This window comes from Pleurodeles waltl, chromosome 9 (genome assembly GCF_031143425.1).
Source record: "Pleurodeles waltl isolate 20211129_DDA chromosome 9, aPleWal1.hap1.20221129, whole genome shotgun sequence".
NCBI classification, from domain to species: Eukaryota; Metazoa; Chordata; class Amphibia; order Caudata; family Salamandridae; genus Pleurodeles; species Pleurodeles waltl.
The window spans coordinates 1,079,341,905-1,079,359,201 of NC_090448.1; the positions used below are offsets into that span (position 1 = coordinate 1,079,341,905).

General features: G+C 46.1%; 1 protein-coding gene across 2 annotated transcripts in view; it reads right to left on the reverse strand.

The window, feature by feature from the left end:
- The window catches only part of FANCM (FA complementation group M), a 666,273-nt gene that overhangs the window by 319,575 nt on the left and 329,401 nt on the right, over positions 1-17,297 (reverse strand). For both annotated transcript variants that reach the window (XM_069208717.1, XM_069208718.1), the window contains exon 9: positions 7,529-7,627. In XM_069208717.1, coding sequence (XP_069064818.1) covers positions 7,529-7,627 — 99 coding nt within the window. The remainder of the gene's footprint in view (positions 1-7,528; positions 7,628-17,297) is intronic.

The following is a 17,297-nucleotide window of genomic DNA, read 5'->3' on the forward strand; positions in this document are numbered from 1 at the left end:
TATTAATTTATATTTTTGTCCCATTTGCATGAACTATGGATATAGCAGATGAGACAGTCTTAAAAAAGTTGGATATTGATGTGGAGTTATTATGTCTTGTGCATAAATTGTCCACACCTAAATAAAGCACAGGTTTGTGAAAATGAGAACACTTTGCCCAAAACAGGAGGTCGGAATCAGAAGATTCTGCAATACATTTGAAGTTTTAAGGCATAGCCATAAAGGTTTATGGCATTTTCACAGTCTGTTGCACCAGCATCTTGAAATACCATCTTTGGATTGTGATGTCATCTGTGTTACCTGTGGCTTGGTTGAAGGCAGCAAAAATGAAGAATGTGGTCACAACCAGTGATACCTCAGGTACCAGATGGTTTTATTGGTCAGCTGTGACCCAAAGAGTGGGTTGACCTATGTCAGATGGCTATGAGCCAGAAGAGACAACAAGAGAACAGCAAACAGCACACGTCACAAGCATTGTATTGATGACTCCACAGTTCAGTACCTTGGGGATGAACCATGGCACCCACCAGATCCCAGATAATGCTCATTAATGAGTGGTTTAGATCTGGGGATTGGTATGCCCTGCAGACGGGGTCTGTGGTTAAGACCTACCATTTTCAGCTACATGTTGCTACTGTTTCAGCTTTGCACTGTGGGATGGGTCGCCATTTCTTGTTGTTAAGGATATTAGAACATCCTGCACCCTGGAGAGCACCAATATGATTTCTCAGCAGCAGTGCTTCAGAACAATGCAGATTTCACTTGGGACGGGTGCCACTTGCATACATTCCCTGTTTTCTCCAGTAATTCCTGTCCACCAGCACATTAAATTTAAAGCATGCAGTGTGCTACAAGAGTTGAGGCAAGAGGTTGCTTCTCCTCAATTGGTAAGCCTTCTCATGAAATGTCAATCAGAAGTCTTTAGTTGGTCTTCTTTCCTATTGCTATTTTAGTATTTTTCCATGGAAAATATGCTTTTGCAAGCTCTCAGGGTTTGGAACTCGCTTCCTTTAGATCTGAAGTCCAATAGCTCGCAGCTGACATGTTAGAAGCAACCAAAGACCCGGAGGTCTGCAAGCTACACCTTGTGGTGGTCTACATGTTTACACATTTGATCGGATAGTACTGCAAAAGCACTACTAGCTGAGAATTACATATGCATTGTCTGTAATAAAAGTCGGAACTTGGTACACATTTAATAGCATGATTCCATGTAGGTAATCTATGAAATCACAGACACAAACAAAAACAACCTTGGTGACAGCTAACAATGGATATTGTTCACTATCAACCATGGAAAACTGTGACCAGTGTATATGCTTAACTATGGTTGAAAAATATCTGTAGTAACATTAATCATTATATCAGAGTGGTAAGTGACTTTCCCTATAGACGATCTGGCTTGTACTGAGTACATCACTGGCTACTCTACAGGGCATACAACCAGAATGCCAAAAGCGTTAATAGACAACAGTTTATTCAGGGAATCAGGTGTCAAAACCATTTGGAAAGGACATGGCAATATTGGCTTACACCCAAATGGCACATTTAATTGACTTTAAAGTCCCTAGTAAAGTGGTACTACATGGCCTGTAAACTAAATGCTATTAGTGGGTCTCCAGGACTTATTGTGCCACCCACCTAAGTGGGCCTTTAAAAGTGTCTGAGGCCTTCTATTACAGCCTCTACATGTAGATTTAAACTTGCATTCTGATCTGCCAAAATAAACCTTTTCCAAGTCTAAACCTTCTTTTTTAATATGTATAAGTCATCCCTAGGCTAGACCCTAAACAGATCATAGGGCAGTGTGCTGTGTATGTAAAAACAAAACGTTGGACATTTTTATTCATGTCCCGATACTGAAAAACTCTCAAATTCTTGTATCACTGCTGCACGGCCTACCTCTCCCATAGAATAGCACTGAGTTAACTTATTACATATAAAAAGCGACAACTTTCAGTTGGGAGCAGGTAGGAATATTAAGTCTGGTGTCTAACTAGAATCTGAAACCCTCTATATTGATGAAGTTGGATTTTAAGTCACAGTTCTATAAATGCCACTTTTAAAAAAAGTTAAAAACAGCAAACGATACCTTGTCTGACATCAGCTGACTAACACAATGCATTAATATCCTATGTAAGAAATGTGTTCATGTTAATTACATTTCTTGAACACAGGGTATTAACTCATTGTGTTTGTCATCTGATGTCAGGCAAGGTATATTTTGCTGTTTTTGATTTTTAAGCGGTCCAACCACGTGACCAGAAAAGATCCAACCCCTGGGTATTTTCTTGTCCTAACCATTTAGTGCCTAGTCTACTCTGACCCCAGACAAGTTGGGGCCAGGGCGGAAAGGTAGGAACTTACAACCATCTCTGGGGGTGGAAACCTCGAGTCCCTTCTACTACTTCAAAGCTGGCACCAGGTTAAAATATTAGTCCCTCAGACCCAACTCTTCAGTACACTTCTGGACCTGTGGAAGACTCATAACCACTGCTGTGGTGCTCTGCAGGAAGGATTTATGCTCGGTTGCCCTACTACCCTATGAAAGATGTGGACCTGCATCTTGAACCCAGAACCACCAGACTGACTTAAAGGATTAACTGACTGGCATCCTGATCAAAATCTCAGGGACAGAAAAGACTTCAACCATCTTGAACCCATTACCTGGACTCTGTTTGATGTGAGTCCTATGTCCCAAGTGCTGCCACTCGGTCTTGGACCGTTGGAAGTGGGCCTGAAGGTGCTTTGCCAACTCAGTTGTGTCCTATAAGCAGAACCGATGCAGTGCAACTCACCTATTTGTAGCCGCATCAAAACCACTGCAGCCTGCCTCCAGACTTTGCCTCGCAGCCCGCAGTCTACTCAGAACTGCCGCTGCGATACGCATACACAACAAGTACTTTGCATCGTTAGCCCTTTGCTCACAGCATCCTCGACGAGGAAGGACTCAGCTTAGCTGCCCAGCAACTTCTTCTGAACTGCTGTTGCACGATGCATCGTCGACGCAGGCCTACACATCACAAACCCCTTATCGATGGCATCCTCGAGGACAAGGCAGTACCACTCATCACAGACTCACAGCTCCACGGACCCGTCCTTGTGTGACGTGTCCTCGACGCAGGATCTCGCAACATTCCACAACAAGGATTTAAGGTACTCTTGATCAGCAGGCCTAACTCTGTCCCTGTATCCGGCCAACGCTCCATAGCAGTCAGACTTGTGACTTTGTCTCAGTGTAGAGCACCCAGATACCACAGTTGGCGCTTTGTGCTTCTAGGCACTATTTTCACTGAAATCTTTAAAACTGCATATCTCAGGTTCTTACTGATTCAATTTTTGTCATTTTGGTCTGAAATAATGAATTACATTCTAACTTTTTTTTCTAACTTCATGTAGGATTTTTCTTGTGTTGTGTTTTCACTTATCACTGTTTGGAGTGCTGCATAAATACTTCACACACTAAGTTAAACTTGACTGCTTTTGTGCCAAGCTACCGTGGGGTTAAGCACTTTAGGGTTTGCTTGTGTCTTCACCTTAACAGGAATTGCAGTTGCTGCTTTAGTAGTGTTTCGCCAACTCAACCAGTAACCCAATTTCTAACACTGACCCACTGTAGTTGCAGGAGCCACAGAAGTGCCTGCATGTGCCATGAAGCTTGAGATAGCAGCAGGATACATGATGCTCATAGATGGATATTTCCTATGACCATAAGGGCTGGTACACTAGTTCTCACCCTCAACACTAAGTTCATACCATGAATGTCTTCAACATGCTCTGAAGGTGGGAAATCCTCCACAGCAACCATATCCAGGTTGCCCCAATGAAGCAAAGTCTCTGGATTGATGTAGATGACATTTGTGCTTATTGAGGAACAACCCCCAGAGAGGACAACATTGTGCTCTACCGTGATGTGACACTCGCTGAAGCAAGCCAGCTGTCAAGATGAAGAAACATGTGCCTGTCCATCCTTTGAAGATACGCTGAAAACACTGAACTGGTCGTTGTGAAGATGTGAAAGTTTGATATAAGGCTGAAATACAAGACGATCATTTAAAAGTGGTAAGCTTCAACTACCAAGCATTAATACTTATTGTGGGACTGCTGGACTTGCACATCAAAGTGTGCATCCAGCAGATCCTAGGACACCATCCTTCATGATCCAAGGCAGTGGAACTTGTGCAAAATATCATTGTTTAGAACTTCTCCCTTCTGAGAAACTAGTTCATCAACCTGAGGTCTAGAATTGGTCTCAAACAGTCCTGGGAACTAGTAAATACCACAAATCTCATCAAATGCCTTGCTCTGCCTTGGATACTACTTCAATGACACCCTTGGTGGGCGAGCTACATCAGCATGGTGGGTTAGCAACATCAGTACCTTCCAGGAAAGGATCCAGGAGTGTTCTGCGAATGTCTTTGTGTAAATGGGGGAGTGCTGGACCCATTGTTCTGACATTATTAACAGACAGTCTAGGAGGCAATGCTGAATCCTGCCCCCAAACTGAGTGCAGTGTCCACTAAAGCAGTTTTGATTTGTTGCCTGGAGAAGAGGAGGGGGCGGGCTGGTACTGCTGCTGCCCTATTCTACTGGCACCTCCTCTACCTGCAGAGCCACAAAAATCTTTCAACACCCAGTCCACTTCTGAAAGCGGACGTGTAGGAATAGCAAGGTGCATGTAATGGACCCTCAAATTTGCTATTCTGCTGTGTTGGCTAACTGGGGAGGACAAACCCAGAGAGCACAACACAGAGCTGCTATCCTCAAAACATACAAAATCTGAACCAGCGTTCTCAAAAAAGCACAATACTGTCAAAAGACATGATTATCAAGGGCTCTTTTCTGCTGTGTTGACTAATTGGGGAAGACAAACCCAGATAGCACAACACAGATTTGCTATTCTCAAACATACTAAATCTGAATCAGCGTTCTCAAAAAAGCATGAGACTGTCCATAGACATGATCATCAAGGGCGCTTGAACATTTGGGCAAAATATGAAGGAGCACATCTAGCTGTGATATTTGGTGATAACTCTGGTATCTATAGCACAGACAACGAGTTAAAGGTGTCCGAGTCAGAGCACAAGATCTGCCTGGCCACATACTGGCCATCATAAAATGTTTGAGGAAAGGAGTTACAAATGTTGTCTGACAACCTGGGCAAACGATAATGCATCACATCTCACAGTGTGGCAAGAGCAGGCAAAAAACATTCAAGTAACATAATGCTAGACAGCAGAGGAGAAAACTTTGTGATGGTGTGGTGTGACATGGGGCAAACTCTGGGGCTGGCACAACAACTGGATCCATAACAGACATCACTGGAAACGACGGCTTCACCATTTGAACATCAGTAGATGAGACCTGCAGAAGAGAAGTCATGGTGCATTTAGTGCAGGTTTTGGAGTTGTGAAGCCAACTCATCACTGGCATACATTGCGTGGATTTGTTGCACACATCTATTTGTGACACGCTGTGTGGATTTGTTACAGACATCTATTTGTGACACGTTGGGTGGATTTGTTATAGACGTCTATTGGTGAAACGTTGTGTGGATTTGTTACAGACGTCTATTTGTGACACGTTTGACAAAGTTTAAAGCTTGTCGTTTTTGTTGGCAACATCCCAGCACACTGTCACAGGTTGCGTAAAAAAAAAAAAAAAATCTGTTAAAAAAAACAGGAAAGAATAAAGCCCGGCATCTGTGTGGAAGAGTGCAGTAAAAGAGGAACTGATGTCAGTGTACAGTGATGGCGCCTATATGTGGCTCTGTGTCATGTCCGGATCCGGAACAAAGTTGTGAAGGAAACCAATGGAGCCACCTACCAATGGAGCGCAGAGGCTACTACAATAGCCCCGAGATCCAGTTCAGACTTCGGGTCAGTCAGAAAGGGAAGAATCTTCAGTTAGAAGTATCCATCAGAACATGTAGCTTACGGAAGGAGGCCCTCGGCCTCTGCAGAAAAGAGGACCCATGAAAGGTGTTAAAACTGGATCCAAGACTCTGCTGAGAGAAATACAGATGGATTTACAGTGTTCGGCTCCGTAGATGTTTCTGTTAATTCCACAGATGAAAGAGCATTGGGTCTCAATGATCACTTGGGGTTAGCATTCGGCAATATGCAGATGACACGGCAATATTTGGGAGTCTGAGCCATTAAGACCAGGCTTTATCTGAAACCCCGGCTGGGAGCGGTCCGCAACTGGATGTTACTTGCCTTGTACTCAACCGTTTGCTGCTCTTTAGGGTAACAACAAAATCTAGATCTATTGTCCTAGAATTCGGTTTAGCCACTTGCTAATCTTTAACAGTCATATGGTTCCCCAAAACGAAAACATCGTGGAATCCCAACAAAATGCGGCCAAGTAGTTGTCACAATAAACAAGAACTATCTAAGTTAATATCTGTTGCCCAAATAGTGAAGGAACTCAACTCCAAACAATACGTCTAAGTTAAACATTATGTCGGATGGGAAACAATTGCCAGTGCGTATGTTCAGAACTATGAGATAGCTGAAGACTTCAACGAAATTTAAGTGTCTGCAAATAAATGCACTCTTATATTTTCGCAACAGACTGGTATAGTACAGGCGTCTGAAAAGAAAAGAATGTAGACCTAATGGCAAAGTGAGAAGCAAAAATACAAAAATTAAGTTCGGCAAAAAAGTTAAGTATACGCAGAAAAGCTTTTTTTCCAAGCTCTGAAACCATTAAAACAGCCTCCACTGGGATGGGCAAAGTAATTACTTTCATTTTCCTTTCCCCCCAAATCGCTTTTCATAGTGAGCAATTTTCATCGGTAAGTGTGTGCGGCTTTTGGGAGAAAATAAATGACCCATTATTCGAACACGAACTGTCCTTTCATGCGCCCCTTCGTGCTCGAACACAGCTGGCCATCACTTCATACAAAATCTAATAGATAGTGACGTAAAAATAAGTGCGTGAACGCAGTGGCGTAGCGTGGGGGGTGCAGGGGGGGCCAGCCGCACCGGGCGCAACATCTTGGAAGAGACTAAATCCACGGGTTAGGGGGCGCAAATTACTTCCGTGAACGGAGTGCTTCTGTCCGCTACACCGTCTGCTGTACCAGGAAACCAAATGCTGAACGGATCGGGAAAGTGAACAACTCCACACCCCCAAGCGTGACCTACCCCTCCGGGACCCCTTTACCCACATAACCAACTCAACTTAGTTTCTTTACTATGTTACTGTTCTTACAAATGGATCACTATTCATTAACTTTCTGTTCCTCGTTATATTTTACTTTGTCAGTTTATAATTGAATTTTCCTTTATATTTCTATTTGCTGCCAACTTATTAATTACATGGTTTATGTAGACTTCCTGGTTTGCTGCAGCTTAGACGCTAGATCCCTGGCATTTGCTGTGCATTACAAGTAATAAACAGTCAAAACTGTGCAATACTTAGATAATGTATCAAGGCAGGCACGGAAACTGAAAAGGAATACCATCTCCAACAACTCGGTACTAAGGAACAAGTGCTAACGAAGACCGGCCTTGACATCTACCTTCACTCCTCTTCCAGGACTTGAAATGCTTCAGCACAACCTCTTCCAACTTCTTTAACTTCGGATGGCTGTAAATAAAAGGCGGTGGCTGTCCAGGTCCTGCAATGCACGATGGGAGACAACACATCAGACATCCGCCGTCATATTGGATAACAATAAAAGTAAAGGCAGATTATTTTGTTTCAATTTCTAAATTGCATTTTAATTCTATCCACTAAAATTTACATATTTAAAAAACAAAGTGAAACTATCTGTTTGGGTGGGTTATAGCAGTCGTCGGGGCCCATACACAGCAACTCACAGGAAAAAAACACAAAGTTCGGATCCTCTGCGTGTTGGGGCCGCACAAACATCACTTCACGAGCTTACCAACGAGGCAGCTAAGTTGGAACAAGTAGCGACAAACCAACATAAGCGCCATGTATGTTATGTTAATGGATTTTCATAAAGCAAACTACCACCTAAAGGCTTCTTGGCACCAACAGGCTCAAAGCTCGAAACGCTGAATACTTCGTGTCTCTGGAATACGTCCAAGACTAGGGGACAGTTCCACAGAGCAGGAGGCAGGTCTGACATGGACAGACCTCAAGAGTGAAATTACTAGATCATCTCAAGGTGCGACCCAGAATGTAGCTTCTCAGTGTTTGACCCAGAAGCACATGGATAACTATTGGTGAACCAAGTACAACTCTTTCAAAGTAGTGTGCAGGGTGAGGGGCGAGAGCCAAGATGGTGTTCAAGTGGGGGCAGAACTGCTGCGCTTCCATGTGCCAACAGCACAGAAACCACACGGAAGGCTTTACCGTCGCTGGCCTTTGATAGACAAAAGTCTCTGGCGTGCTTAATTTGAGCCAGAGGTTGTAGGTGGGACCAACTGGCAATCATTTTTGGGGACCAATACCTTTTTTCCTCAACCGAGTTTGATCCAGAAAACAAAAAACAAAAAACACACAAAAGAGGGTTAGAAAGAGGTAATGAAAGACGAAATAGAGTGACAAATAGAGAAAGCACAGATGAAAAGATTATAAAGAACCTGGAAGAGTGACAAAGAGACAGAGAGCATCCAGTGGTGGATTAAAGAGGCAACAGGTGGAATTAGGACTATGTAGCCTTGGTATTGGGTACCTCGACCTTCAGTTGAGCTGGCCGCGGGCTTCTAAGCGAAAACCTCAGACCTGGCATCTGACATATTTTACATATTAAGCACTGGTTTCTGGAGCACTTGAGAGCAAACAGTGAGCGAGACACTGACTTCTGAAAGAAATGCATAGTACAGCTGAAGGCAACCCAATGGTAAAGGCAGCTCAGAAGAACGGATGAGGGTGGGGGTCACTGGTAAACAGACGGTAGTAGGGAGGTGGAGGCCTGCCAGCTGCGCAGTCTGATGCAAATTGTTGATGATCTGGCTGAGCAAACTAAGAGCACTGTGCCCAGCTTGAAGGACGAAGGGAGGACCCAAGGCTATGTCTGGTAAAGGCAATTGTAAAGGAAGAACGAGCGTCCAGCACACTGTGATGTTGGATTAGTGTGTGATCTTGGAAAAAGGACAAGAGTACCCAGGAAAAATCATCACAGCCACAAGAGACTAAGCGGGTGTAGTTTTTGCAGATCTACGGGAGTATTACCAGGCCACAGACATGCAGCTGCTCCAGGCATGGCTAACCCAAGAAATAGACAAAAAAGGCTATTCATGGACCAGGTGATAGTGAGCAGATCCCTAGGAGATGTGCTATGGTTAGCTACTTATAGTACACCCAACAGTGGTTACACTAGAACCATTACAGACCTCCTGAGGAGCATATGGAACTCCATAAATAGGCATTTAAGGCTGACTGCACACCTGTCATCATTCCTGCCCTTTTGTTGCAACCCAGATTTCACCACACCAGTACAGGGCCAAACCCTTGAGGTGGGGTGAGGAGGAAAGCCCATATCTGCGGGGTGAGTTTGCAAGAGGAGAAATACGTTCCTTTCATCAGTGTAAACCAGAGTTTAACCTGCAGGAGAGGGGCAGGCTGACATACACTCAGTTACAACACTGGGGGTGACAAGGGATTTGACAGACTTTGACTAATAGCTGACAAAGTATACGTCATTCAGGGGGCTAATATCAACAATCTACAAATTGCTAAAAAAGGAGCAATAAAAGAGGCAAGTGTATTTAAGTCTTACTGGGAAGGAAAAGGGATTGAAAAGGAACAGGAATCACTGGAAGGATTTCACCAGATACTGTAACAAGCATTGGTACTGCCAGTAGGTCTGGCTTATGAATGCACTGCCAGGCTAGACATAAAGATGCATGTAGGATAATGACTCCCTTCAACTCATCTGTTCTGCAACCAGAGAAAAACATCATGAATTACATAGATATCTAAGACACTTTAATAGTATTACTATGCCATGTGTGCCCCGGAAAGTTCAAAGTGCTCCTGAAGGACAAATTACTTATCTTCGGTAACACCTTATCTTTGAATTCTTCCCCAGGCATCAGACTGGATCTTGAAGATTTTTCATGAGCAGTACCCCTGTGTGCGTAGGTGGTGTTGATCGGCTCTGCGTCAGTCGGCTTCCACACCAGAAATGACATTGCAGTTCCTATATAGGTGCCACCGAGGTGTGCCCTCACTTTCTTTTCACGACTTTCCACGGCAGATGAGCAGAGCCATTAACAACAATTACCGCTGGTGTGTCAAAACTAGGGTCCTGAAAGGGAAGTCCTTGCCCCTAGAAAACCATTCAGAGCATAGAGGATGGGTGGGTCGGTAAGCAATCAGCAAGCTGGATATAATCTCCACCAGATGAGGCGTTACCTAGGGTAAGCAACTTGTCTTCTGTCAAGTCTTTTAGCGGCAGATTTATTACCCATGAATAGATACCCAAACAATACCATCCCCGGAAGAGGGTCTGTGAACCAATTTCAAATGAGAAACTCCTGCAGGATCGAACAGGTAAAGCACCTTTCGCTACGGACCTGACTGTCCAGGCAGTAGTGTTTGGTAAACATGTGCAGAGATGCCCAAGTTGCTGCCTGGTAGATGTCCAGGACTCAAACTCCACATGCTAACGCAGTGGTTGCTGCTTTAGTTCTTGTAGATTGAGCTTGCAAGCAGTCAGGGGGTTGCTTTTTGGCCAGTGTATAGCAGTTCTGGATGCAGAGCACGACCTGAGGGACGGTCCACTTCTGCACCACCTGACCTTCCTTCGGCCCTACATCCCCTACTTAGAGTTGGTCAACCACCCTAAACTCTTTTGTACAATCAAGGTAGAACAGCAATGCTCTTTTTCAGTCCAGGCTGTGGAGTCTCTTCTTCCTTAGAAGGATGTGGGGGTGTGTAAAATCTTGGCAAGGTGACTGACTGGCCCAAGTGAAAAGGTGTGACCACTTTTGGCAGAAAAGAGGTACTAGTAAGGACTGGGAGGTGGCCGCTGATGGGAGATGGACTGACCAGATTGCTGGCCCACTGACCCACGAGAGGCATGGGACCCACACCCTCTGCCACGAGGAGGCTGAGCAGCATGCGCAGTACTGTGGCTAGGCAAGCATTGGCATGGTAGAAAGCGATGGGGGACACAAGGTTTGGACCAGGTACCCAGAATGACGTCCATGAGGGCATCACTGCACGGGAACAGGGGTTCAGATGTGGAAGCTCCTGGTTGCAGCACCTCTGTCAAGAGATTAGTCTTGACTGCCACCGAAGGAAGCTGAAGGTCCAAGACCTCAGCCCCCCTCCTCACCATCATAGCTTCAGAAGCTCCCTCCTCCGTAGCCATGTCAGGGAAAGAAAGCATACCAGTATCTGGAGATGTGTCTAGTCCACTGTCTTCACCCAAGTCGACTCGCCAGACCATTTACTCCTCATAAGGCTGGTATTCTAAAGGGTCCAGCAACCCCTCCCAGTTTTCCAAGAGGCCTTGCCCAGCAGAATAGGGCTCAGGATCCAATCTAGGAGGCAAAGCTCCTGCCGGTGTCAGGCACCGCCCATCAAGCTTCGTGCTGGAGTCAGGGATGACAATGGAGATGGCATGCCGGTGGGACTTGGCGGCGCCTGGACCGTCAACATCAGGACCAGCGCTTGGGAAGCTCAAGGTGGTACCACCGGTACCAGTCCGGATCCAAGACTGGACCCCTGGGAGCCCATCGTACCGATGCCTAAGTCACCAGCGCGGAACCCGATGAGGCCCCCTCCAACCCGCAGAGCCTGAAGGTGCATCAACAGGGTCGGACTACCCAAAAATGAGACACATGGTCTCATAGAATTTTTGTAATTGGACAGGGGTCACTCCGTCTCCCGGAAACTTGGAGAGGCCGGAGTCAGCACAGGCGCAGGTTCCAAAGAACAAGGCCTAGAATGACGATGCTTCCTTGTCACATCCGCTGACGGACGAGGGAGAAGTCAAAGACCACTTTGACTTCTTACTCTTCTTCTTGTTCCTCTACTTACCCAATCATCCTGAGGACTTGGAGTGGGGCTATGACGACTTGGGACTCTGTGACTGGTCCCGGGACCTTCGCCTTGACCTTCACGGAGTTGCGTGCCAGGCTGCCATCGGCTTAAGGGATTGTTCCCTCAAACGTTTTGGATGCATGTCCCGGCACTCGGGCACGACTTAGAGTCGTGGTTGCACTACAGACACCACAAGCAGATGAGGTGAGGCTCCGTCACCGACATCGCCCAATGACAAGATGCAGGGCTTAAAACCCGCCTTACATGACGACATTTCAACACACAAGGAGGAAGAAACCTCAGAAAGGTTTGGCAGAAAGTCGAAAAAGACAAGTCAAAAATCGACCGAGGGGTAGCTCTCTCTCGGATCTGCACTAGCTGGTACGGAAAGAAAAGAACTAACGTCAGCACACCTGGCTGGTGCCTATATTAGAACCACAATGTAATTTCCGGTGCAGACGCCGGCTTCTGGAAAGAGGTGCTCAGTAACATCAAGAAGTACTGGAATACTCTATTTCAGAGACTACTGCCACTATCATATTAGGTTTCCGAGACACAAAAACAATAAATAATGACCAAGAGTAAACTTTGGTGGGTCACTTACTGACAGTGATGAAACAACTAATAGCAGCTGAATGGAGATGTTGAGATAACACTTACAGAGTCGACTGGACAGTAAGGTATAGACATTATCAGCAGTAAAAAAAATAACATTTGACAAACGATCAACATAAAATCTTGAGACTAATTTGGAGCCACTGATCAATCACCTCTGTTGAATACATAATACTACGAAAAGATCACAGTAATTAATCACCCTTGATCTTCTTTACTTGAATAAGAAATTTTAAATTACGGCCCACATACAATGCTAAATCTAGGCCTTGAAGCACTGTCGGTGGATCTGTATTTATGTTGTGTGTCAGGTTTTTTGGAAATTGGAAGGCACGATATCTCCTAATGGTATTTTCTTCTTTGCTTTTTCATGCCCTAGATGCCTCAAAGAGAAATCTACAGATGGACAAGTGTTAGTATTTCCAAACTTCTTTTATTAATTTCCATGGTATTTGCAGAGTTTTCTGCATGTTATTTGTACTAAATTGATACAGCCAACACACGTTTGGCCCTGTTAGGCTGTGGCTTTCTCAAGGCTTAGTTGCAAAGTTATAACATATTGGAATTCCTAGAGTTCAAGGTTTGGATTAGTTGTGCAAAGATTTCGAGTATATAGTATATCTTATTCCGTGTCAGGAAAGGGAAAGGCAAAGTCTCTGCGATCTGTGCTGGCGTCTAGCACTTGAAGCACGGCAGTGGCTGTCTTGCGGGCCTAGGGAAGGGGAAGTTGTGGGGGAGGAGGTTAAATCTCAGTTTTGACAAATAATCTGACACAATGGAACAATTTGTGTTTGATGGAGGGAATGTAATACAATGTCAAGGGTCAATAAACTGTTAACAGAAATATACGTTTGTATTAGTAAGCAGTGCAGGGGTTTCAAAAGGGGTTTAGTGCTACTGAAGCGAGGCCCAGCAGCAGTCTACCGATCTGCTGGATTTTGGATATCATAGATAGCGAGCACTGAATATCATACATGAACACAGACCAACACACCTACCAATCCTCATTTTCAAAATTTCTGAAAGGCATACATGCACACCTGTATAAGACTCTAGGACCTTCGCCTTCATTCGAGAGGCCCACAGCACCCCGTTATGGCTGTTTTAATACGCAAATAAGAGGCAACAAGGCCCATTGTCTTTGTTTGTGCTTGGTGGGGACAGGGCATGTCAGCTCAGCTACACCACTGGACGATCAATAGAGACATAAATGCACAAAGATCATCAGTAATACCTAATCCTTTGCACTAACACAGCGCAGGATGGGATAGTGCGCAGTACGAACCACAAGGTGACGTGCCAAGGGGGACACATGCTGAAGTGCAGCAGCAGAGCACTGGATAAAGTGCAGTATGAAACACAGTGTTGTGCCTCAGAGGACACAGATTGATGTGCAGCAGCGGAGCACTGGATAAAGTGCAGTATGAAACACAAAGTGTTGTGCCTCAGGGGTCACAGATTGATGTGCAGCAGTAGAGCACTGGATAATGCACAGTATGAGATAAAAGGCGAGATTCCTCTGGGGAACAGGTTCCAGGGCAGCAGGACAGCTTTGGGTGATGTGAAGTAGAGCACACAAGGTAATGGGCTCGGGGGACACAGGTTGACATGCAGCAATAGAGCTGTGACGTATGGAACACAAGGTGATGTGCAGCAGTAGTCCGCTGGATATAACACAAGTATACACAGTATAAAACACAGTACAAAACACAAAGTGATGTGCCTTAGGGAGCGCAGGTTGATGTGGAGAAGTAGATCACTGCACGATTTGAAGTATGGGGCAAGCTGATGAGCTCATGGGAAATTGATTGATTGCAGCAGAAGAGCACTGGATACTAAGCAGAACGGGACACAAGGTAAAATGCTCAGGGGACACAAGTTGAAGTGCAGGAGGAGAGAACTGGATAATGTGCACCACGGAAGAATCAACAAGCATTTGTAATGCAACAGGCCTCACATTTGCTTGAGTTAGAGATACTGCAATTGTAAATTCATAAGTGGACTATTCTTGCCACATAGCTTTGTCAACCCTGCCTCATAATTTCGTCCTTTTCAGACATATGACTCCAGTGCCCTGCACATAACTAAAGGAGACTTCCAAGTACCTTCTTCCTCTATCTGCAGCAACAACAAAAAACGAAAATGTTACCATTTAGCATCCTAATTTAAATATGCCATGCTAATTCCAGTAGAATACCACTTTCACCAACCCACCTTCAGAGTTGTTGGGTGGCTAACATAACACCCCCCCCCCCCCCACACACACACACACACAAAAAGACACAAGACAGCCACAGAGGAGAAATAAACTAGTAGGGTCACTCATCAAGAGAGTTCAAACAGTCATCATGTAATAAGGATGTTAGGCTGGCCTGAATCATGGTCATAATTGTAATAAGGAGAGATTATTAGAACATATACAATTATCATATAAACCTTTATCAGAAATAAACTCTTGGCTATAGAATGTAATGCTCAAAATAGCCCCTAGAGAGCACCATAACAAAAATATAATTTGTAAGAAACATGGTCATGTAACCATATTTTCTGATGGATACAACTACCTGTGGATTCCTCACCTAATGAATACTCCCATGGCGCCAGCATTCGACGGAAATCTTCTTACTAGTCTCTGCACGTCGACGAGGACGTCACTCTAGCCCACGCGACGCCGTCTGACGTCATACAGGCAATAAGAGGTCCTCGACGACGTGCGGACGTCAGTTCCCTTTTTTCCGTGCATTCGAAACGGTTATCTTCGAGGGAGCAACTGTTACTTTTGTGGTTACAGTGTATTTTTGCTGCGTAGTCTTTCGCTGTGGTAATAATGTCGCAGAGAAAGTCTGGATTCAAGCCTTGTCGTGAGTGTGGAGGCAAGATGTCGGTGACGGATCCTCATTCCGATTGCCTTTGGTGTTTGAGCTCCGACCACGACGTCTCGACTTGCGATTCATGCCAGCACATGAATCCAAAGGCCCTCAAGGAACGTGAGGCGAAGCTGTTTATGGCGAAATCGAAGGAGAAGCATCACAAGCATCATCGAGACTCCCGGCGCCGTAGAGAATCTCGGCGTCATTCGAAGGAGACTCGTTCCAGGTCTTCGGATCGGCGCCGAAGGACATGGGAGATCAGTCCCACGGTTACGCCGCATCCTTCGACGCCGTTGCCCTCTCCGGCGTCTCCAACTTCACCTGGACAGGCGTCGGTGATTGAGGTATTGGAGCCTCAGGTGTTTTCTCCGGCGTTGCAGACGTCGAGGCCGGCGTCAGGGTCGCCTCCGAGACAGGCACCCCAGTATCCGGCTTTTCCCACCCCTGGAGCCGATAGTTCCGCATTCTTGAATGCGATGTATGCCATCTTCCAACAGATGGCTCCAGGGGGTGCTCCGGCTGGGCCTTTGGCCTTTTCATTGGGTGATCCTGCGCCTCTTCGGCCGGCACCCTTTATGCCCTTTCTCCCTTTTGGGAACGTGGGCTCGGCGCCAGTGTCGGCGCCGGTGGCCGCTCCGGTGGCTTCAGAAGGATTGGCCCCGGGGATTTCCATCCCGTCGACGTTGGGATTTCGGCCTGTGACTCCGGTGGGTCCATCTGCTTCAGCTGCTCTTTCGTCGGCGCCGAAGTTACCTGTGGCGCCGGACGCGGCGTCGGTGGCTTCTGAAGATCGGCGCCGATCTTCGACTTCGGCGGAGGCATTGTCGACTCCGCGTATTGAACAACGACTTCATTCGAGGAGACGTGCTCTCCGTGTATTAGAGGAGCAGGAGTACCAACGAGCCCTGGAGGAAGGAGAGCTAGAGGACTCGGGTGATGGGCTGCGTGGTCTGGAGTCAGCCAGTGGGCTGGACACTTCCCCTGAGTGGGATCTTTCGTCCCCGGGAGAATACACTGAGGAGGCTGCTTCCTTTCATGCAGTGGTACGGAAGGCAGCTAGTTTTTTGGACTTGCCTTTGCCGGTGGTGGAGGCTAAACAAAACCTTTTAACAGAGGTGCTACATCCGGCCTCAGCTGCGGCGGAGCCTCTTTTGCCATTTAATGACGCTCTGCTGGATCCGGTGTTAGAGGTGTGGAAGAGGCCGGCATCTTCCCCAGCAGTTCACAGAGCCGTGGCCAGGAGCTATCGGGCGGCTCCGACTGACCCTGGTTTTCTATCTAGACACCCTACGCCGGAGAGCTTGGTGGTGCAGGCCTCCTGTTCATCCAAGTCAGCGCCTGGTTCTTTCCCGACGGTGCCTGGGGACAGAGATTCTAAGAAACTAGAGGCGCAGTCCAAGAAGATTTTTTCGTCCTGTAGTCTGGTGTTAAAAGCCACCAATGCAACATGTATCCTGGGGAGGTATATTCATGCTCTGATGGATGACATTTCCTCATCGTTTACAGAGCTTCCCCAGAGTCTTTTGGATCTTGTTTCAAATGCCCAGGCTGCTGCGACCCAGATTATCCAGACGGGACTGGATACCACCGACTCGGTAGCCAGAGCAATGGGCACAACTGTGGTGGCAAGGAGACAGGCCTGGCTCCGTAACTCGGGCTTTTCTGCGGATGTACAGTCCACATTGTTGGATCTCCCGTTTGATGGGGACAAACTGTTTGGAGCCAAGGCTGATTCGGCCTTGGAACGTTTTAAGGAAAGCAGGGCCACGGCTAAGTCGTTAGGGCTCCAAGCTCCTTCTTCCACGGCCTCTTCCAGATTTTTCAGGAGGTTTCGTGGAT